Below are 18,797 nucleotides of genomic sequence, written 5' to 3'. Positions count from 1 at the left end.
GGAAGTGTCAAACTTCATGCGTAAGATGGTGACTTCAACGAGCACTAGATTTTGTCCATTCACCCGTCTTCGTGTCCCCGGTGCAATATGGGACACCTGGGACACGCGGTCTAGTTACCTGTCGCGAATATATGCTGCCATCGTCGACCCAAGAAGGAATTGCTGTAAGTTAATGATTCTCGTAGCAGTCGGCATTTCCTCTCTTGTATATGAAAAGATTACAATACAATCATCAACATTGGCTATGGAACTTTAGGAAGGAAGAGTAGCAGATGGTTGAAATAGACATTCCACAAGGGCCAAGAACTCTAGCCCCTGTGGTAAACGGGCGCCAATAGGGTCGCTTTCTGTTCATTAAAGACTCTACTCTTAGAATTCGTTCTTCAAGGTAGTCACACATAAGCTGCAGAGTGGAGTCTACGACACTAACTGCTTGAAAACGTATCCTTGGTGCCTTATCAGTTCCTGTAGCCCAGAGCTCAACACATTCCATCGTCGATTCCTCCAGAGACTGTCACAGTGGACAGCTTCAACAAGGGATCATGGAACACACACACACACACACACACACACACACACACACACACACACACACACATAGGGGCGGAAGGATTCACTACAAATGACAAGGAAGTGTGTGAGGAATTGAATAAGAAATTCCAGGAGGTCTTCACCTTAGAACAAGGAGAAATTCCAGAGGTAAGTGAGGGAATAGCTAACCAGGAACCACTGGAAGAGTTTGAGATTACCAGTGGGGAAGTAAGGAAGTGTTTACTAGAGTTGGACGTGACGAAGGCTATAGGCCCAGATGGAATCTCCCCTTGGGTTCTAAAGGAAGGAGCAAGAGAACTGAGCCTACCACTCTCCATAGTGTATAACAAATCACTGGCAACAGGGGAACTGCCAGATACTTGGAAAGCAGCTAACGTAGTCCCGATATACAAGAAAGGGGATAGACAGGAGGCACTGAACTACAGGCCAGTGTCCCTAACCTGCATACCATGCAAGCTGATGGAGAAGATTGTGCGAAAAAAACTAGTGGAGCATCTGGAGCGAAGGAACTTTGTAACACAGCATCAACATGGGTTCAGGGATGGCAGGTCCTGCCTCACAGGGTTACTTGAATTCTACGACCAGGCAACAAAAATAAGGCAAGAAAGAGAAGGGTGGGCAGACTGCATATTTTTGGATTGTCAGAAAGCCTTTGATACAGTGCCACACAAGAGGCTAGTGCGAAAGTTGGAGATGCAGGCTGGAGTGAGAGGGAAGGTACTCCGGTGGATAGAGGAATACCTAAGCAACAGGAGACAACGAGTCTGTGTGAGGGGTGAGGTCTCAGATTGGCGAGACGTCACAAGTGGAGTCCCGCAGGGGTCAGTCCTTGGACCTATACTGTTTCTGGTATATGTAAATGATCTCCCAGAGGGTATAGATTCGTTCCTCTCAATGTTTGCCGACGATGCAAAAATTATGAGGAGGATTGAAACAGAGGATGATAGTAGGAGGCTACAAGATGACCTGGATAGACTGAGTGAATGGTCCAACAAATGGCTGTTGAAGTTCAACCCGAGTAAATGCAAAGTAATGAAACTAGGCAGTGGAAACAGGAGGCCAGGCACAGGATACAGAATAGGAGATGAAGTACTTAATGAAACAGACAGAGAGAAAGATCTAGGAGTTGATATCACACCAAACCTGTCTCCTGAAGCCCACATAAAGAGAATAACGTCTGCGGCATATGCGAGGCTGGCTAACATCAGAACGGCGTTCAGGAACCTGTGTAAGGAATCATTCAGAATCTTGTACACCACATATGTAAGACCAATCCTGGAGTATGCGGCCCCAGCATGGAGCCCGTACCTTGTCAAGCACAAGACGAAGCTGGAAAAAGTCCAAAGGTATGCTACTAGACTAGTCCCAGAACTAAGAGGCATGAGTTATGAGGAAAGGCTGCGGGAAATGCACCTCACGACACTGGAAGACAGAAGAGTAAGGGGGGACATGATCACAACCTACAAAATCCTCAGGGGAATCGACCGGGTAAACAAGGACGAACTTTTCAACACTGGTGGGACGCGAACAAGGGGACACAGGTGGAAGCTGAGTACCCAAATGAGCCACAGAGACGTTAGAAAGAACTTTTTCAGTGTCAGAGTAGTTAGCAAATGGAATGCATTAGGAAGTGATGTGGTGGAGGCTGACTCCATTCACAGTTTCAAATGTAGATATGATAGAGCCCAATAGGCTCAGGAATCTGTACACCAGTTGATTGACGGTTGAGAGGCGGGACCAAAGAGCCAGAGCTCAACCCCCGCAAGCACAATTAGGTGAGTACAATTAGGTGAGTACTTGTTCACCGCTTCCCTGCGAGTTTAGCCTTGGGCATTGTTCAGGGCTGAATTATAGTTGCCGGCTGGTCAATAGGCTGTTGTCGTGGTTCTTAATTACCCTCCAGAGGATAACAGGCCTTCCCATCATGGACGTCAAACACAGCAGCAGCAGCAGCAGCAGCAGCAGCAGTAGCAGCAGAACGACTTCAGGTGAGATCTCTTCACAATTACTTTATGGAAGGATCTCATGAGTTTATATAGTTCTCTTTAGGCCTTGTATTGCACTCGGGTCCCCCTTTTTTTGCTGTTTTTCTTTGAATTTCATGTTTTTTGTTGTGTTATTGCAGGGTGTTGTAGTTATTGCACGGTGTATTTGTTATTGTTGCTCGGTGATAGTGGTGGTGTTGGCAGGTTGTATTATTGCATGGCGCTATTGCTCCAGGTTGTTGTTGTTGAAGTGTATTTATGTTTTTGCTTGGTGGTGTTGTTGTGGGTGGTGGTGTTATTGTATTTGCTGCTTTACTGTTGTTGTTGTTATTGTGGGTGGTGGTGTTATTGTATTTGCTGCTCTACTGTTGTTGTTGTTATTGTGGGTGGGTGGTGGTGTTGTATTTACTGCTTTACTGTTGTAGTTGTTGCTCTTGCGGCTGCTGTCAATACTGCAGCATTACTCAGCATAGCATGGAGACCGGCACTAAAAGAGTGGACAAAAACCTGAAAAAAGGTAATTAAGCCCAGTTTGCTAATAGAAAAACAGTTTTTACCTTTGCAAGTACAGGATGTACGAGTCATCAGCCAAATTACCTTAATTAAACAGTGAGTTTGGATAGAGACATGGAGGGCTACACGCGCACGCACGCACGCACGCATACTAGGTGAGTACATACACACATACACATACACACACACACATACACACACACATACACACACACATACACACACACACACACATACACACACACACATACACACACACACACACACACACACACACACACACACACACACACACACACACACACACACATACATACACACACACACACACACACACAGGACCAAAGGCGGGACCAGAGAGCCAAAGCTCATCCCCCGCAAGTACAGCTAGGTGAGTACACACATACTAGTGGCTGAGTGGACAGCGCTCTGGGGTCGTAGTCCTAAGGGGTCCTGGTTCGATTCCCGACGGAGGCGGAAACAAATGGGCAGAGTTTCTTTCACCCTGATGATCCTTCTCCCCTAGTAGTAAATAGGTACCTGGGAGTTAGACAGCTGCTACGGGCTGCTTCCTGGGAATATGTGTGTATGTGTTAGAGAGAAATAGATTGGTTAGAATGACGGGGTCCAGGAGCTAATAGCTCTATTCTGCAGACAGAGTAAATACACACACACACACACACACACACACACACACACACACACACACACACACACACACACACACATACACACACACACACACACACACACACACACACACACATTGGAAAACAATTAAAGGTTGATAAACGAATCCAAGAACTGGAGCTCAACCGAACAAGCACAGCCAGGTTAGCACCACTCGGTGGATACAAACCCACAACAAAACGAAGAAAAACAGCTACGTGCCACTACGGCACGATGATGGACAAAACCGAGAAGAGGAGGAAAAGATGGAACAAATTAAAAAAATACAAATTTACTCTGAAAAGATCAATACAAAAAAAATCTTAACAAGATCACTAAAAAAAAAAAAACTGTTAACCAACTTGGCCCAGCCAACACGGGCCGAAATTACTCCACAAAGTTAACCCGCACATCAAAGGCCGATCAGCAAATCCATGGTGGCAAAACTCCAGCCACAGTCAACGCAGTGAAGCCTCCTTCATCTCCTGAGGAGGAGGAGGAGGAGGAGGAGGAGGAGGAGGAGGAGGAGGCTAGTGAAACGGAAGATCAATAGGAGGAAGAGAGAGGGAGATGAGATAGAATAAGGGAAGATGAAGGCACACCAGCCATCAGAGACCGTCTTGGCCAACCTGTCCAAGACGTTGAGGGAGCTGTGTCCGCCCCACCAGAAGGGTCCAGGTAAGATCCAGACGGCGTCCCCAGAGACGCTCCTGGAAGCTCAAAGGGCTCCAGGAATGGGAAGATAGGTATGGCCTGGAATGGAATTAGAGGATAGCCGGGGAGGTGGATAATGAATGAGTCGGTTGGAAGGCGGGGGAACTGTTCGGATGAGCGGATAGATGGATAGATGGATGGATATATGGGTGATGGGACGGTGAGTGGGTGTATGTGTGGGAAGGGGAGGGCGGGGAATGTGTGTGGGAAGGCAACCGTGAATCCATAGATTATTAAATGATTCACTGGATGTGTTGAGTGTCCGACTGACTGACCTCACTGTTTACGATGCTCTGCTTTGGTCTGACTTTCCATGTTTGTCAACATTGAATGTACGTGGGAGGGGGATGTCGTAGAGGAATGGGGGTAGAAGGGTGAGGGAGGGAGGGAGAGAGAGAGAGAGAGAGAGGGGGGGGGGAGGGAATTAACAATCTTAAAACAACTAACGGTCATTTAACAGTCTTATAAAACAGAGCCTTTAAATAGCATGTGTTCTAAAGGTCTTTAACGACAATTCCTTTGCAGTCGTGAGGAGTAAGGCTCTTTACAAATTTTAAAAACCAAAGACCTTTCATTAATCGTAAATAACTATGGTTTCTAAACTATTTTAAATAACTGAAATTTTCATAAACCTTAAGGACAACACTGCTCGCGCAAGGTCAAAACATTGTGAGTTAGCACTGCGTCCTGAACTGGCTGAGAGCTATTTAAGGCACCACAGCTGTTTAGTTTCCTTCGGTAACGCTGTCTCATCCTCTCAAGTCTTTAACGTTGGTGTCTCACAAGGGTAAATTCTGGTGCCTGCCCCCCCCCCCCCCCCTCCCTCTCTCTCTCTCTCTCTCTCTCTCTCTCTCTCTCTCTCTCTCTCTCTCTCTCTCCTCTCTCCTCTCTTCTCTCTTCTCTCTCTCTCTCTCTCTGTAAGGGACTTAGAAAGTTTCAATAGGGGCTAAAACCATACTTTTATGACAAAGCTTTATATATCACGGGCAAAAACTAATACATCCTTAATGTATTAAGTGAATAGTTAGGCTAATTTTACCCCGTGTGGAGACTTGTACCTCAGGATCTTACCATTAACTCATACCATAAGTGCTAACACTTTATTTGCTGTAAATATTACCGAGGATATGTCTTTACTTTTTATACTATCTTTATGATTACAACTATCGATCGATACCACACAGCCCATCACCCCTTCTACCCCAATCACCACCACAACCCCACCACAATCACCACCACAACCCCACCACAACCCCACCACAATCACCACCACAATCACCACCACAATCACCACCACAACCCCCACAATCACCACCACAACCCCACCACAATCACTACCACAACCCACCACAATCACCACTACCTTTCTCCAGAACAACGACCTTGTCCCCCCCACCCCCCCCACCCCTTCCTTTGTTTAACACACACCTAACCCCCCCCCCCTCCCCCCCTTACCATTAAGCTGTTCTTTGAAGTACAGAAACTAACAAAACTCGCCTCCAAGAACCCCGCCCAAACTCCCTTAGAACCTCCACCAACTCCACTACAGCACCCTCCCTTTCACCCCACTACCCCCACACCACCACTTCCCCACCCCTAACCAACGTCATGACAACCCCCCCCCCCCCCCCCCATCAAAGCATAAACATTCTCATATCCGCATCTCCACATCCCCCTCTCCTATCACCTCAAGCCCTCCTTCCCCCCTCACCCCCTCACTAGACCTGCCCCCAACCCACTAACACCAACACACACACACACACACACACACACACACACACACACACACACACACACACACACACACACACACACACACACACACCGACTCCTAAACCCCCCCACCAGTCCTCTCTTAGGACTCGAACAAGGCAACTGCAGTCCATAACACGATAGAGGATGGATCTGATCTACACACACCGCTAGGAAACACAACTTCCTCCGGTGTGTTACCTGTTTATCTTCGGTTACCCCCGGCAAATGAGGACTGAAGAGGGAGTCCCTTAGGGAGCCCCCATGGAGGGCTGCACCCGGCTGGGGCCCCTCAGGGAATCCACCACCACCCCCTCCCCCCTCAAATATTTGAAGTTACAAGGAGTGAGGAAGAATAGTGGCTTCGCGCTCTGCCCTCGTCTGTTTGGCCAGGGACCTGCCGCTACAAAGGTGGTCTCGGCCGCCCTCACAGAGCACCGATGGAAGAGGTGGTCGTCATTAATACCAGAGTGGGCTGGGCTCTGGTGGAGGGGGTGTGAGGGGGGGGATTCTTGTAAGGGAGAGAAAGGGAGGGAGAGGGGTGGAGTGTGGGGGGGGGTGAGGAATGTTGTTTTACACACATATACACATACATACACACATACACATACATACACATACATACACATACATACACATACACATACACATACATACACATACATACACATACACACACACACACATACACACACACACATACATACACACATACATACATATATACACATACACATACATACACATACATACACATACATACACATACACATACATACACATACACATACACACATACACACACACATACACATACATACACACATACACACACATACATACACACACATACATACACATACATACACATACATACACATACATACACACATACACACACACATCTGTCCCCAACCTGTAACATTTAAGCATCACATCCCCTGCCGGATGTCCCCTGATCCCCCCCCCCCACACACACACACACACACACACATGTAAACCGTCCCAGTTACACAACATACACCATACTTACCAGTAAACCAGATCAAAATCGCCATTTTTCACTGTTTCTCAAGGTTTAGCAAAAGCATACATGTGGAGGAGAGCTATAAATATGTTTAAATAGGGGGAGAAATTGATCTGTTTAAATGTAAGCTCCATATAGAGAGTTTCCATTAAGAGTAAACCGTTCAGGATGCTCCAGAGATTAGCGCAGCTAGAACACTTTTGTGTATCCGGCCAGATGTGACACACACTGGGCTCAGGAGCTATCGCACGACTCTAGAAGCACATTTAGGCGAGTCCATATTGAAGAGTACATACACAACTGATGCGAAATGCAACCCAATATATAGCCAATGCATTTTTTCTTAGCAAAATGTCTTCAACCTCTTAGTGCTTGGGGCGAAAAAAAGGATCTAAATGTTTCGTAAGTGGTCGTGGAAATACTTGATGAATACACGTTACGTAATAATAATTTTTCGGGGGGACAGGCAGCCAGTCCCCGACAGGACCTGGGATACGAGGACAAGGACCTGGAATACGAGGACAAGGAACTAGGTCACAAGAACGGTGTGAAGGAACTGGATACCTGGACAAAAGATCAGTGTATACATATATACATATACACAGTAAATACATATACACGTTAGGCTTGTATCGAGAGTCCAAGAGATAATAGCTCGATTCTGCAGACACAAATAGTAAATACACACACACACACACACACACACACACACACACACACACACACACACACACACACACACACACACAGATGTGGATATCCGGTGTGTTGTGTATACTGCTGCTCCCTCACTCGTCCGCAATACACTCGCTCGTCCGCAACTCACTCGTCCGCACGTTACCTGGCTGCGTGTTCTTCCTCTCGACCATCTTCTCTTGTATGCATCTCTGCCAAATCAGGTGCGTTCGTTTCCGCCAAACTCCATTCATTTGGACAGTTGGGTACAGCGACAGCCGCCCTTCATGAAGAGTTGGTGTTCAATCCCTGAAGATTGGGCATAGTTTCTTCACACCGTCCTTGTGACCTAGTTCCTTATCCCAGGTCCTTGTTCTCGTATCCCACCGCCTTGTCCACGTATATCACCTTCTTGACCTCGTATCCTACCGCCTTGTCCTCGTATCCTACCGCCTTGACCTCGTATCCCAGCACCTGGTCCTCGTATCCCTTCCATGTATCGTAAGTACGGCTGTTCTGGTCAAATAGTTTTGTTCTGATAATTACGTTAACCAGGCCAAGGAGGCCTGGTCGACGACCGGGCCGCGGGGACGCTAAGCCCCGGAAGCACCTCAAGGTAAGGTAACCTGAACGTCTCTAAACCACTCTGGAGTCACTCACTCAGTGTTGGGGTCTGGAGTCAATAACCTCTTGTTGGATAATAAGGATAATCTCTCTCCCCTGTGTGGATTTAAGAGAAACAATGTGGATTTAACCATAAGCCGGTGGGTATACGCCAGTACTCCAGAAAGTTATATTAATCCACACTGATTAATCCATACGACGTAATAGTGAGTAAACCACAACACTAATCATTGCACGGAGATTTTTTTTAGATAATTATATAGTTTTAATAGTCGTTATGAGTTTAATTATTTTACGTAAATGGAAAACATATAATTTTATAAACAAAATTTAGTTTTACATAAACGTGAACTTCCTCTAGTACATACATGTATGTATATACTAGAGGAACTGTGTGTATGTATATACATGTACTCCCCTTAGGTCACCTTCACTAACCACTTCTCTCACTATCATCACAGCAGACACCATGCGTAGCGTCATAGGCACCATCCTCACCATCACCACCTCCCTCCAGGTCCTACAGCCAGCAAGGTGAGTGTCTGAGCTCTCGTGAGGGTTAATGGTGAGTGCCTGAGCTCGCCTGGTGAGTCTTGCCGCTACTCAATGAGTAAAGGAACTGTGTGTGTGTGTGTTTACTAGTTGTGTTTTTGCGGGGGTTGAGCTTTGCTCTTTCGGCCCAGCCTCTCAACTGTTTACTACCTTTTTTTTTTTTTTTTTTACCCACACCACACACACACACCCCAGGAAGCAGCCCGTGACAGCTGACTAACTCCCAGGTACCTATTTACTGCTAGGTAACAGGGGCACTTAGGGTGAAAGAAACTTTGCCCATTTGTTTCTGCCTCGTGCGGGAATCGAACCCACGCCACAGAATTAAGAGTCCTGCGCGCTATCCACCAGGCTACGAGGCCCCTACCTGTGTGTGTGTGTGTGTGTGTGTGTGTGTGTGTGTGTGTGTGTGTGTGTGTGTGTGTGTGTGTGTGTGTCCTGGTATCCCAGTTCCTTGACCTTATGTTCCAGCTGCTTCTCCACGTATATCACCTTCTTGTCCTCGTATCTCAGCTCCTTGACCTCGTATCCCATCCGCGCCAGTGTGTGTGTGTGTGTGTGTGTGTGTGTGTCGTGTTAGAGAAAGGGGGAAGGAGAGAGAGAGAGACAGACAGAGAGGACAGAGGAGAGGAGAAGAAAGGAGAACAGACATGAGACAATGTTTGGTATAATGTTCAAAAAAATTGATGATAAAGTGTCAGAGAAATATCCACATTTAAATTGGCAATTTAAAAAAAAAAACATTTTCCCATTAAAATAATCTTTGCGTCATCCGGTCGATTACTCGACTACCTTTCTCTCTCTCTCCTTCTATATGCCATTAACCCTCTTTCACCCCTCTCATACCCTCTTTCCACCCTTTCTATTTTCTTACCATGCTTTCTCATGTTCTCTCACACCATCTCGTGTTCTTCCTACGCCCTCCCATGCCTTGTCATGCCTGTTCCTGTTTTATCATACATTCCTATGCCCTCTCACGCAAATTTCTTTGTACTCAGAGCTGTGGACAGCTGGGGAGAGGAGTTCTGCCGCGCCTCACTCTGTGGGATCATGCCCCCTGCCCGCTGGAAGGGCTGTTGTGTGACCTACCGCCGCTGCTGCGCCTACGTCGAGTATGTCAGCCCCCAGGGTGAGTATATCAGTCCCAAGGCGGGTATGCCAAGCTCCACTGAGAGTGTATCGGCACCACGGTGAGTATAACGGCCCTATGGTGGATATATTAGCACTTTAAAGGATGCATATAAGCCCTTTTGGGCTATATCGCATTTGCATGGAAAGTATGTCATGACCAATGCATCAATAGTATATCTTGACTAATATATCAGCTTCCTGGGATGGGTATTACGTGCCTCGTGGCAGGTATTTCAGCTCTTCTCGCCCACTGATGCAGGTGACCGTGCAACAGCGTGCATATATTTACATGAATATATGCAACATGTATGTGTGTCTGTCCGTTAATCTCCCTGTCTGCCAACCTGTCTGTCTGGTTTTTTTTTTATCTCGGAGAGAAGAGTTCGACTCCTGCGCACGCGTAAATCAGCTTCATCCTCATGGCTCGCAAGGTTTAACTTAATACTAACTTACTAGCAGCGGGATAAGTCACATTTGTACTTATATGAACTTAATTACGTTCGAAGATTCCGGTCAAGACGTGGTCCATTCACTCACCTCAGCCAGTCCAACACCCTCACTTAACTAAGGCCTTCGGTAACAGGGTTGTTGATTTGTGTGGAACAAATTGCCGCGTAACATAATAAAAGTAAGATTCCTTGATTGTTTCAAGAGTAGGTTGGACATGTATATGAATGAGATAAGGTAGGAATAAAGGAATGATAAAGAGGAACTACCTGGTATGGGCCAATAGGCCTTCTGCATTTACCTTCAGTCTTATGTTCTTAACTTTTTTTGTTTAGAAAATTAAACGTACAGAATTTTCATGCTGAATATTGACTATCGACGTGGTAAGTCACATTTGTACTTACATATCAGCACAATTTAACATGTCATATTAGTATTAATTAAAAAGCAGGTAAGTCAGAGAACAGTCGCAAATAGAAAACATTATGATTTATTATTATCTTTGGTTAAGTTATTTAAAATATATAAATAATGCCTTTAACATTTATAATATAATTTTTGTTCTTTAATCTTCAGGTCCGTTCTCCTTCGAGGAACCACTGTCAAATACTCAAGAGCTGTTCTTAGTGCCGATAAAACCTCCAGAGGCGTCACAAAAGCCTTCAGCAGTAGCAAGAAATCCCCCATCAAGGTGTCTCATTAACAGTTACCACGTTCTTGTTAACAAGATTTCGTTGTTGGAGAAAATATTCTCATGTGCGCCTGTAGACTAACTGATCCCATATTTTGATTTAGATCAGTATATCATAAAGTTCACTTGGGAATAAGGTGAGAGTTTACCTGTATCTGCTTAACTCTGGTGTCCCAGCAGACACCTACAGGGGAAGGGGGGGAGGGGGGAGGGAGGAGTGTCTGCTGTGGGCGCATGTATATATATCCAACCCAAGTTCGTTAATTCTAACTTTCATTTCTGGCCTCCAGGTCTTTGCCGCTCCAGGAAGCCTCGACATCACGCATTCAGGCGGACCAGCCCCAACCCGGAGCTCTCCCAAGGCCCCAAGCCAGGCCCCAAGCCAGGCCCCAAGCCAGGCCCCAAGCCAGGCCCCAAGCCAGGCCCACAGCCAGGCCCCAAGCCAGGCCCACAGCCAGGCCCACAGCCAGGCCCCAAGCCAGGCCCCAAGCCAGGCGCCCGCCGCCCATTAGCTACTCACTGGTCAAGCCTCGACCACCGTCCGGCGCTTCTAAACAACCTCCGAGGACCTACAATGACGTGTGCGTGAGAGGTCATCGTCTGTTGTGCCTCCTGTAGGGAGCTTTAACCTCCTGTGGGGGGTTTTGACCTCCTGTGGGGGGTTTTGACCTCCTGTGGGGGGTTTTGACCTCCTGTGGGGGGGGGGGGGGGGTTTGACCTCCTGTGGGGGGTTTTAACCTCCTGTGGGGGGGTTTTGACCTCCTGTGGGGGGGGTTTTGACCTCCTGTGGGGGGTTTTGACCTCCTGTGGGGGGTTTTGACCTCCTGTGGGGGGGTTTTGACCTCCTGTGGGGGGGTTTTTGACCTCCTGTGGGGGGGGGTTTGACCTCCTGTGGGGGGTTTTAACCTCCTGTGGAGGGTTTTGACCTCCTGTGGGGGGGTTTTGACCTCCTGTGGGGGGGTTTTAACCTCCTGTGGGGGGGGTTTTGACCTCCTGTGGGGGGTTTTGACCTCCTGTGGGGGGGTTTTGACCTCCTGTGGGGGGGTTTTGACCTCCTGTGGGGGGGGGTTTTGACCTCCTGTGGGGGGGTTTTGACCTCCTGTGGGGGGCTTTAACCTCCTGTAGGGGGCTTTAACCTCCTGTGGGGGGGGGTTAACCTCCTGTGGGGGTCTTGAAACTCCTGTAGGGGGCTTTAACCTCCTGTAGGGATCTTTAACCTCCTGTGGGGGTCTTGAAACTCCTGTAGGGGGCTTTAACCTCGTGGGTTTTTTTTTTTTAACCTCCTGTGGGGGTCTTGAAACTCTTGTAGGGGGCTTTAACCTCCTGTGGGGGGTTTTAACCTCCTGTGGGGGGTTTTAACCTCCTGTGGGGGGTTTTAACCTCCTGTGGGGGGTTTTAACCTCCTGTGGGGGGTTTTAACCTCCTGTGGGGGGTTTTGACCTCCTGTGGGGGGGGTTTTGACCTCCTGTGGGGGGGTTTTAACTTCCTGTGGGGGGGTTTTAACCTCCTGTGGGGGGGTTTTAACCTCCTGTGGGGGGTTTAAATCTCCTGTGGGGGGGTTTTAACCTCCTGTGGGGGGGTTTAAATCTCCTGTGGGGGGGTTTTAACCTCCTGTAGGGGGCTTTCACCTGGGTTGTGCGGGTCTCGAACGTGGACCCCACGTGCGTGAGGCTGTAGCTCTATCGACTGGGATATGAGTAGTCTTGATAAGGAAAGTTTCCAAATACAGCATCCGGCTGCCAAACAGATTACATATTCTAACATCACCTCACAACATATCGCATCACATCAACATATCACCCCACCTCCCCCTCACGTCACTTAATCACCTCACGTAGACTCGCTTAACATGACCTCATTTCTCGTCTCTACCGACAGCATCAGGAAGGTGGACGCGATGCACTGCAAGGCCAAGTACTGTAGTCTGCTGGGAGCTGACAAGCAGAGGCGCTGCTGCGACGTGTACAGCCAGTGCTGCGCCTACGCCAACCTCCCTCACAGCAACAGTAAGTCGACCCCCCTTGTAGAGGGCAGGACGGGGCAGGCCTTGCTGCAGTCTTGAGATAGGTTATCTTGAGATGATTTCGGGGCTTTTTTTAGTGTCCCCGCGGCCCGGTCCTCGACCAGGCCTCCAACCCCAGGAAGCAGCCCGTGACAGCTGACTAACACCCAGGTACCTATTTTACTGCTAGGTAACAGGGGCATAGGGTGAAAGAAACTCTGACCATTGTTTCTCGCCGGCGCCTGGGATCGAACCCAGGACCACAGGATCACAAGTCCAGCGTGCTGTCCGCTCGGCCGACCGGCTCCAGGATTCCAGGAGTCTGTGCTCGTGGATTATAGGGACGAGGAGGTGTTGGTCTTGTTAAAGTGGTAGGTCAGTGCTTGTGGGGGGATGGGGGTCAAGGTTACAGTAGTTGAACAACATCTCAACTTTTCTCTCTTATACTTGGCCATTAATTTAGAATTTAATGTTTAATTGTATTAGTATTTGTTGGTTAAGTATTGCAAATGATGACCCCGAGTTTTAATCGTTGAATCTCTTAGGATTTTTCAGTGTTGAAAGACCTAAAAGGTGTTTGTTCGGTTCTATACTAATTTAATGATTGTTCCTCTATGAAGCGGCTTCATAGTGAGTGAACATTTGGCCAGGAGAACGGATGGTGATAAGTTATAAATTGGCGATTATAACGGGAATATTTTTTAGTATTAAAATGTGTTCAACTTGCGTTCTTGTTTGACAGATCCCTTCTACTTCGAGAAGAACCCTGTGAACTACTAGCCAGACCAATGGAATGATTGACACTCCAGACATCAGACGTCAATCATCCGTCAGCCCGTAAACCTGTCAGCCAATCGCTGTTAAACGTCAAGCTTAATGCCGAACTTTCTGATCAACCAAATCGGCTCCAATTCATGGATTCTCCTCTCGAACACCAGATGAAGAAGATCACCAGATGATCCTACACATACGCCGGCTCGATGAGCATTTAAATGTGTTTTTTAACTATACTGGCGATATAGATCTACTCAACCTCTGCTAGTCTCAGTGCGCTCTCTCTCCTTCTCTCTCTCTCTCTCTCTCTCAATTACGTATATTATCATCACCTCAAAAACCCATAATTTAAGAGTGTATCAAGCGGCATCGCATAGAAACTCCCTCATAACGAATACTGTCAAAATGTAGAGAAGTTGAAGAAATATATTGAAAAGTTGCGGTCTTGTGCTCCAAGCTGCCCAAAACTGCGTCCCGGTGTTAAGCAGTTGCCTGACTTCCATTTTAATACACCCAGCTGTTGTACCATTAGTTTGAAAACATTGAGAGCTTTCAGCAGTCAGATCCCCGCATATGGGAAGGCAAGTGCTCGTTTTCATCAAATCCTCGCCAGCCAAATTTGGTGAAATGAGACAGTTTTACCGAGAAAGCTTTCGTAACTTTGAGAAATTGTAAGTTTCGCCTAAACTATTTTTGTAAAAAGCATGTATGAGTATATTATATATACATTATATTTTATATTATAAAGTAGTAGTGTGAGTGAAGAAAGATGAACATTCTATACCTGCAAGATCTTCAGTGCTTATTTTCCTATAGGAAAATAGAGCTATATTGAAGGCTATTATGCTAGATAAGGCATTTCAATCCGCCTCCTGGTTCTATTACTTTTTCCCCACCTCTCCTTTCTTCCCCTTCCTCCCTCGCTCCCTCTCTATCTCCCTCCTTCATTCCCTGTATCCTTCCCTCTCCTCTATATGATTGCTGTGATTGATCATAAGTGATATTTCATTATTCTGTACCTACTTTTAGTAATTTCCACTGGTGAAATGAGTTTCTATTAGTTGCAGTACAGGTACTCCTCAAGGCTGGAGGAGCACGTACAGTACCCCTCCAGCCTGGAGGAGCACGTGCAGGTACCCCTCCAGCCTGGAGGAGCACGTGCAGGTACCCCTCCAGCCTGGAGGAGCACGTGCAGGTACCCCTCCAGCCTGGAGGAGCACGTGCAGGTACCCCTCCAGCCTGGAGGAGCACGTGCAGGTACCCCTCCAGCCTGGAGGAGCACGTACAGGTACCCCTCCAGCCCGGAGGAGCACGTACAGTACCCCTCCAGCCTGGAGGAGCACGTGCAGGTACCCGTCCAGCCCGGAGGAGCACGTACAGTACCCCTCCAGCCTGGAGGAGCACGTGCAGGTACTCCTAAAGCCTGGAGGAGCACGTACAGGTACCCCTCCAGCCCGGAGGAGCACGTACAGGTACCCCTCCAGCCCGGAGGAGCACGTACAGTACCCCTCCAGCCTGGAGGAGCACGTACAGTACCCCTCCAGGTTGGAGGACAAGTACAGGGACTTCTTTTGTAGTACAAACCAATAATTTTACCAATAATTTGAAAACTGTTGTGATTACTTCAATCATTACTACAAATATTAAGACTGACGTTCAATTCAAGACATACTTATTGCAACTATTTTTTTTACTGTAAGCCTAAACACATGCTTACATGTGTTTAAATTATAATTGTATTACCACTCTCTCTCTCTCTATGTATTACTTCAACTTTATTGCTGCCAGGATCTAGGATATATATTTTTTTCTTTAAGAAAAATGGTTTAAAGTGCTTAATAAAGTCATACATATTTTAGGTATAAGTCTTAACTAAAGTACAAAATATATATTACATTTGAGCTTTGATTGTGTTTTGACTTTATCCTGCTGCAAGAGATTGGTTTTGTGTGTAGTTAGTTGTACAGGAAGGAGGAGGAGTAAGAGGTATATCTTCCTCACTTGTTCCTTTTTTATGTAGTGAAATTTGTCACAGCTGAGAACAGTAAAGTGAAAGAATAGCAAGCAGTTGGTATGGGACTACAGGTGCCTAACAACCAGGGCTAACACCTACATTAACTTCAGTGTTGCACAACCAGGTGGCGCTGCCACTCAAAGGAAATCAGCCAAGTCCTGTAATTACAGAGAACTGGATCACCATTAAAATTTTGTCCCTATTGCTTCTGAGACACACGGCGACTGGGGATAAGAGTGCCACCAGTTTTTTTTTTAAGGAACTGGGTTCTAGGCTAATTGAAACAACAAGAGACCCTAGAGCTGCCAGCTTCCTTTTCCAGCGCCTCAGTGTATAATCATATATAGCTACTTTGTAGCCCAAAATTGGGCTACTTTCGCTACTTTGTAGCCCAAAATTGGGCTACTTCGCTACTTTGTAGCCCAAAATTGGGCTACTTTCGCTAGTTTGTAGCCCAAAATTGGGCTACTTTGTAGGCCAAAATTGGGCTACTTTCGCTAAATTTGCGCAAAAATTTCGCAAAATTGGGCTACTTTCGCTAAATTTGCGCAAAAATTTCGCAAAATTGGGCTACTTTCGCTACTTTGTAGCCCGAAATTGGGCTACTTTGTAGCCTAAAATTGAGCTACTTTTGCTACTTTGTAGCCCAAAATTTGGCTACTTTGAACTCGAAAATTGGGCTACATTCGCTACATTGTAGCCCAAAATTGGGCTACTTTCGCTACTTTGTAAAGTAGTTTGCAGATTAGTTTGCCGCTAGCGGTCAAAAATCGGGCGATTTTTGGCTGCTAGCGGCGAAAATCGTCCGATTTTTGGCCGCTAGCGGCGAAAATAGCGCGGTATTCGGCCGTTAGCGGCAAAAAATGCCCGATTTTTGGTTGCTAGCGGCGAAAATCGCGCGATTTTTGCCCGCTAGCTGCGAAAATCGCACGGTTTTTGGCCGCTAGCGGCGAAAATCGCCCCATTTTTGGCCGCTAGCGGCGAAAATAGCCCCTTTTCTGGCCGCTAGCGGCGAAAATCGGTCGATTTTTGGCAAGTAGCGGCGAAATTCGCGCGATTTTTGCCCGCCAGCTGCGAAAATCGCATGGTTTCTGGCCGCTAGCGTCGAAAATAGCGCGGTTTTTGGCCGTTAGCGGCAAAAATCGCCGATTTTTGGCCGATAGCGGCGAAAATCGCACGGTTTTTGGCCAATAGCGGCGAAATTTGCACGATTTTTGGCCGCTAGCGGCGAAAATCGCCCCATTTGTGGCCGCTAGCGGCGAAATTTGCACGATTTTTGGCCGCTAGCGGCTTAAATCGCAGATTTTTGGCCGGTAGCGGCTTAAATCGCGCGATTTTTGCCCGCCAGCTGTGAAAATCGCACGGTTTTTGGCCGCTAGCGGCGACAATCACCCAGTTTTTGGCCGGTAGCGGCGAAAATCACGCGATTTTAGCCCGCCAGCTGCGAAAATCGCATGGCTTGTGGCCGCTAGCGGCGAAAATCGCGCGGTTTTTGGCAGGTAGCAGCGAAATTCGCGCGATTTTTGCCCGCCAGCTGTAAAAATCGCATAGTTTCTGGGCGCTAGCGGCGAAAATCGCGCGATTTTTGGCCGCTAGCGGCGAAATTCGCACGGTTTTTGGCCGCTAGCGGCGAAAATCGCGCTATTTTTGCCCGCAAGCTGCAAATATCGCATAGTTTCTGGCCGCTAGAGGCGAAAATCGCACGATTTTTGGCCGCTAGCGGACAAAGTCGCACGATTTTTGGCCGCTAGCGGCGAAAATCTCACAGTTTTTAGCTGCTATCGACGAAAATCGCGCTATTTTTGGCCGGTAGCGGCGAAAATCGCGATTTTTGCCCGCCAGCTGCGAAAATCGCATGGTGTTTGGCCGCTAGCGGCGAAAAACGCGCGGTTTTTGGCCGGTAGCGGCGTAAATCGCACGATTTTTGCCCGCCAGCTGTAAAAATCGCACGGTTTTTGGCCGCTACCGGCGAAAATCATGCGGTTTTTGGCCGGTAGCGGCGAAAATCACGCGATTTTTGCCCGCCAGCTGCGGAAATCGCATGGTTTTTGGCCGCTAGCGGCGAAAATCGAGCGGTTTTTGGCAGGTAGCGGCAAAATTCGCGTGATTTTTTGCCCGCCACCTGCAAAAATCGCATGGTTTCTGGCCGCTAGCTTCGAAAATAGCGCGGTTTTTGGCCGTTAGCGGCAAAAATCACCCGATTTTTGGTCGCTAGCGGCGAAAACCGCACGGTTTTTGGCCGCTAGCGGCGAAAATCGCGCTATTTTTGGCCGGTAGCGGCGAAAATCGCGATTTTTGCCTGCCAGCTGCAAAAATCGCATGGTTTTTGGACGCTAGCGGCGAAAAACGCGCGGTTTTTGGCCGGTAGCGGCGAAAATCGCGCTATTTTTGCCCGCCAGCTGCAAAAATCGCATAGTTTCTGGCCGCCAGCTGTGAAAATCGCGCATTTTTTGACCGCTAGCGGCGAAATTCGCACGATTTTTGGCCGCTACCGGCGAAAATCGCCCCATTTTTGGCCGCTAGCAGCGAAAATAACCCCTTTTTCGGCCGTTAGCGGCGAAAATCGGACGATTTTTGGCAAGTAGCGGCGAAATTCGCACGATTTTTGCCCGCCAGCTGCAAAAATCGCATGGTTTCTGGCCGCTAGCGTCGAAAATAGCGCGGTTATCGGCCGT

The 18,797-nt window shown here is 47.6% G+C and overlaps 1 protein-coding gene across 2 annotated transcripts; it reads left to right on the top strand.

Annotated features, from left to right (window-relative positions):
- The first annotated feature begins 4,294 nt into the window (after window positions 1-4,294).
- LOC123756800 (latent-transforming growth factor beta-binding protein 4) lies at window positions 4,295-16,014 on the top strand. 2 transcript variants are annotated; one of them, XM_045740140.2, is made up of 7 exons: window positions 4,295-4,397; window positions 8,973-9,045; window positions 10,062-10,192; window positions 11,218-11,332; window positions 11,623-11,913; window positions 13,211-13,338; window positions 14,077-16,014. In XM_045740140.2, the coding sequence occupies exons 1-7, from the start codon at window positions 4,310-4,312 to the stop codon at window positions 14,112-14,114; spliced, it is 864 nt and encodes a 287-aa protein (XP_045596096.2). In that variant the 5' UTR covers window positions 4,295-4,309; the 3' UTR covers window positions 14,115-16,014. The 2 variants fall into 2 exon arrangements, with proteins under 2 accessions (XP_045596096.2, XP_069159730.1); XM_069303629.1 differs by lacking the exon at window positions 4,295-4,397 and adding an exon at window positions 7,684-8,111.
- The last annotated feature ends 2,783 nt before the right edge of the window (window positions 16,015-18,797 follow it).

Source organism: Procambarus clarkii, chromosome 50 (assembly GCF_040958095.1).
Source record: "Procambarus clarkii isolate CNS0578487 chromosome 50, FALCON_Pclarkii_2.0, whole genome shotgun sequence".
Taxonomy (NCBI): domain Eukaryota; kingdom Metazoa; phylum Arthropoda; class Malacostraca; order Decapoda; family Cambaridae; genus Procambarus; species Procambarus clarkii.
This window is presented reverse-complemented; position numbering and strand designations above follow the sequence as displayed.

Bases quoted from the DNA above. Each gene is read 5' to 3' on its own strand.
- LOC123756800 (XM_045740140.2), top strand. From the start codon at position 4,310: ATGAAGGCACACCAGCCATCAGAGACCGTCTTGGCCAACCTGTCCAAG. The intron at 9,046-10,061 runs GTGAGTGTCTGA...CTTTGTACTCAG, and splicing joins CAGGTCCTACAGCCAGCAAG to AGCTGTGGACAGCTGGGGAG. The intron at 11,914-13,210 runs GTGCGTGAGAGG...CTCTACCGACAG, and splicing joins CCGAGGACCTACAATGACGT to CATCAGGAAGGTGGACGCGA.